Source organism: Penaeus japonicus, unplaced genomic scaffold, assembly GCF_977035675.1.
Source record: "Penaeus japonicus unplaced genomic scaffold, GWHDUDI00000001_assembly GWHDUDI00000040, whole genome shotgun sequence".
Lineage (NCBI taxonomy): Eukaryota > Metazoa > Arthropoda > Malacostraca > Decapoda > Penaeidae > Penaeus > Penaeus japonicus.
The window spans coordinates 16685130-16690129 of NW_028234442.1; the positions used below are offsets into that span (position 1 = coordinate 16685130).

Sequence of the window (5000 nt, forward strand, 5' to 3'; positions counted from 1 at the left end):
GATATTAACAAAAATGATAATGATAGTAATAATGATGATAATAATAGTTATGATGCTAATGTTGGTGATAATGTTAATAATGTTTATGATAATAATGATAAAAATAATAAGGATGATAACAGCATTGACAATAAATTATGAAAATCATGATAATACTGATGATGATAATAATGATAGGGATAATGAACATGAAGAGGCTAATATCATCAGCAAAAATAAGGATGAAAATCATGATAATGACAATAACAATGATAATTATAATGATAATAATAATGATTGTAATAATGATTTTAGTAGTTGCGATGATAATGGCAATAATGAAAATAATGATAATGTAAATGATAATGTGCAGATAATAACAATGATGATAGTAATAATAGTAAGAAAAATATTAAAAGCAATGATAAAATGATGATAACACAAGCACACACACACATACATACATGCACACTTGCACGTATGCACACACACACACACACACACACACACACACAAACAAACACACTCAGACATGTCCATAGTGGGATTCCCAATATAACTATGAACTTGTCGCCATAGGTCTGCAATGCAATTTGGTGAACATTATTTGTAAAATATTATGTAAACGTCGCAAGAAATGAATTGATACAGCAACTCCTTTTTACATCTTTATCAGGGTAACTATAATCAGCGGCACATAATCAGGCGAAATTAGCCCCGCCCCCTATATATCCGCAACTAATCACAATCACGTTCCCTGCTGGATACAAGACGGGCGAATGAATACAAAACACCTGATTGGCCAGAAGGGGAGAAGGGGGTGGGGCTAATTACGTCTGATTTTATGCCCGTGACTATAAAAGGATAAAACAAGATCTTTGGACAGTGATGGCGAATAGTTTGATATTTGTGCTTCAGGTTTTGGAAGCACAAAATAGAAAAGGCTAACGGTGTTGTGAGTGTGCAAACAAGGCCAAATTGAAAACAAAGGCAGTGGAAACAGAAAACGGAGAAGAGAAACAAGTGAAAAACGAGACGATTAAGAAGAAAACTGTCGGGAACAAACAGAAAATGGCATCGGTATTTTCTAACGTTGTTATGCCACCCGGACTTTCCAGGTGTTATTGTTGATATCATTTATATTTTTATTTTTCTCTTGAAAGTGTGTGTATTCGGTATTATTACGAAGGGAGAATAATAGTTTAAAATCAGCTTATTAGTGTGATTGTAGATTTTAATGATGCGGGAAAGAGGAGCAGTCAGTGTTGGTTTGATTTATTATCATCAATACAAGTCTCAAAAAACATGGAAAGTAGATAAGCGGTTTTAGACAACCTGGTGGTGTTTCCTTTAATTCCTATAGATTTGAGATAAAGAAATAGTGCATTACATCAGGCATCACTTATCACAGACTATAGAAAGTTATAGAGAAAGTAGATTGCACATTTTTAGACATCATAGACAAAAAGGCTTAGCATTGCGTCAAGAAAAAAAAAGACGTTGCCAAAGAATTAAGTTTGGTCACTTGGTATGTGCATGTGTGTACGCATGCGCCAAAATTCGGGAAAGCTGGAAGGTTAATATCGCATATAACACATGATTGTTCACATAGTTGATTGATGCTTGAGTGGCCAAGTACAGTGACTTCATCAGCCTATTGCTATTGTGAGCTGTCCAGAATTCATCCATCCATTTTTAGTGTTTCGTCTGATTTCAAAAAGTGTTTCAGTTGATACTTTTTATGCCATTTTACTAACATCAGGATTATTCTTTGATAAGAAGTTTTCGATGTTCGCGTGTGCTCTGTGTTTTAGCTCTTCATACATTTTGGCTTATTAATATTTCCTAAGCTATAGGTCTATGCTTACTCTCTTTACATAACGGTATGTGTTATGGATACTACTATTATGCATAAAAGTCGCAGGGGTGTTATGTCATTGCTGCCTTTGTTTCCGTTTATCTCTTGCTCTGTGTGATTAGTGTCGCAGCATGCTTACTTTTTACCTTACAGGAATTTTTGTGTTTTAACTTTCTCCATTTTATTACTTACTGTGCTGAGAAGAAGAAGAAAAAATCCGTGTGTTTTAAAGGATTAAGGTTTCATTATAAATTTTGAAATGTTTTTAAATGTTTAAATCTCGATTTGGTATCCTCTCTCTTTCTCTATCTTTTTTTTTTTCTCTCTCTCTCTCTCTCTCTCTCTTTCTCTCACTCACTCTCTCTCTCTCTCTCTCTCTCTCTCTCTCTCTCTCTCTCTCTCTCTCAAAGGGATCAAACACATAGGGACACAGGTACGAGAACAAGCTTAGACACACTCTCAAGGGAGCAAACATAATGATACATGAACACTGGTAGAGGAACAAGCGCAGTTCCACAGATACAATGGCTTTGGAGCAAACAGAGGAGCATTAGCAAAGGAACAAACAATGAATACAGGATCCCTGGCAAAGGAACAGACACAGAAATTCAGAGACAATGGCATGGGAACAAAAAACAGGGGCATTATCACGAAACAAACACGTGAACACGGGGGAACACACACACACACACACACACACACACACACACACACACACACACACACACACACACACATACAAATAACCTTCCTCTCGCAGTCACTCTTCTCCTTCCTTTTCCTCTACCATTTCCCCTTCCGATACCAATCGTTATTGCAAAATAGTTCATCGTACGAAAGAACAAAAATTGAACGCTTTGATATTGAACTTTTTGGGATAAAAAAATACTAGTTTCCTTGTGAAGTTTGTAATAAAAAAAAGAATACTTTAATGTCCAGTATCATTTTGCTTCGAGCGTTTGAGCTGAAATTTGTTACTGTTGATCTTACGCGGTATGGAGGTTTTAGGTTAGTTTCCCTTCTTTTATTTTTATTTTTGTAAACTTTTTATCTTTCGTACTGATATTTATTGTGATTTAGATCGAAGAAAAAAACAAATTTTTCATTATCATTTTTTTATTATTATTATTATCATTAACATTATAATTACTATTATTATTACTATAATTAACATGAGTATCATTTTATTATCATTATCATCTGTCATTATTATTGTTATTAATTTTATTAGTATTATCAATATTCTTTTTTATCTCAACCTCCTTTCAATCCATGTGATTTTCGATAAACCGACAATATTTAAAAAAAAAGCAATCCATCCGCCCTATATTTCCATTATTCTCACCGTGTTAAAAACCTCCGTTTGTCTTTTGTCTTCCTCCAGAGCGCATGCACGGCGACGGGTACCTGTCTTCCCCGGAGCGGTCGCCACGCCCTTATGGAGGTCCTGGAAGCGCCTATCTCACGCCCACACCTAGTTACGAAGATCCTTACTATGGCGGGCAGTACGGGTCTCGCTCGGGCTCCGTCACGCCCATTATTGACGAGGATGCGCGGTAAGTAGCAGGGTTCTTGGGGTCTTATGAGTTGCTGTTGCTCGGTGCTGTTCTTGTGGCTGCTATTACTGGTAGTCCGGTACAGGTACTGACTGACTGACTGACTGCTGTAGTTGGTTGAAGTGTTGGTAATTATAGCGTAGTGTAGTGGTGATTTTGGTTTGTCTTATTTTCGCCTTTTCGCTCGTTCTCTTGTTCTCGTTTTCTCTCTCTCTCTCTCTCTCTCTCTCTCTCTCTCTCTCTCTTTCTCTTATTCTCAGCATTCTTCATTCTTCCCTCCATTTTTTCTTTTCTTTAGATCAATCCATTCACATAATTTTTATTTCTATTTCCATCTCGCTTCCTCTCTCTCCCTCCCTCTATCTTTCTCTTCATTCTCTTCTCTATCCCCCCCTTCCCATTTTTCCATCGCTATTATTAGTCTCTCTAATACTCCCATTTTTGTCTTCTTCTTTTGTTCCAACTTTTTCCCGCCTTTCTTTTCGCGTGTGCTTTAGATTCCTTAATAAGAGGATCAACAAACACATAACCACGCGCAGTACATAAGACCATTATTTCAGGGTTATAATTCCGTGTAAGTGTAATTGTAATTCGGGAGCTAATCTGCTCTCTAATGCCCACGCTGGTTGCTGCAGTTCGGAGAGATGTTACCTTGAGAAGGAGAGAGAAAATTCGTAGGAAATTAATATTAATTTGTTTCTTTTTTTAAAGCAAGGAATGTAAATGAATCGAGTGGAAAATGGCGCGCGTTTTGATACATTTTTTTTAAATAGGTGTTGGGAAGTCTTGTTGAAGTGGCGGAAGAAGTTCAATTTTCTGCGTATATTAAGACAGGTTAATTTGTCAGTGTGTAGTTAATTGATGTAAGGATTAGATGAACAGAATTAATATGTTCACAAGCGTGTATTCTGGGGAAGTCTCAACATTGGTTGTTTACATTACATTTTGTAGCTTTGCTGTAAGATGGCGCGCATAAAAGAAAACGTACATATCTATGAGTAGCTAAATTAAATATGAGGTATTCATTTAAGGTACAAATAGCAGATACGAAAAGAAAATATATATCGTTTTCTTAGCATAGTCTTTAATCATTCTAAGAAGTCTGATTTATGATTATGTTGACATAGAACTAAAAGTATTATGAGAAGTGACAAGCCTGATTTATAAATACGTCAACATGAGCTTGGCGGTGTGTATATAAGGTCTAATGGAGATATTTGCGATTTGATTACTAGTTGTGATAAGCCTAATTTAAGACTATGTTGACGTGAGCTTAGTGGTTACAGAGGGTAGATGTTAATCAAGGATTTTATGTGCTGTGGCTGATGTAGGTTTAAGCTGTGGATCTTGAAGGAACAGCGTAGAGGAATTTGATGAGACTGAATTTTAGAGAGGGGGGAGAGGGAGAGGGAGAGGGAGAGGGAGAGGGAGAAAGAGGGAGAGGGAGAAGGAGAAAGAGGGAGAAGGAGAAGGAGAAGGAGAGGGAGAGAGAGAAAGAGAAAGAGAAAGAGAGGGAGAGGGAGAGGGAGAGGGAGAGGGAGAGGGAGAGGGAGAGGGAGAGGGAGAGGGAGAGGGAGAGAGAGAGAGAGAGAATGAGAGAGACAGAG

At 37.1% G+C, this 5000-nt stretch overlaps 1 protein-coding gene across 1 annotated transcript in view; it reads left to right on the forward strand.

Moving 5' to 3' along the window:
- LOC122250556 (uncharacterized) overlaps positions 1–5000 on the forward strand; it is a gene marked incomplete in the record, with an annotated part of 388340 nt that overhangs the window by 281595 nt on the left and 101745 nt on the right. Inside the window, 1 exon segment of the mRNA XM_086534192.1 lies at positions 3222–3393. Coding sequence (XP_086390318.1) covers positions 3222–3393 — 172 coding nt within the window.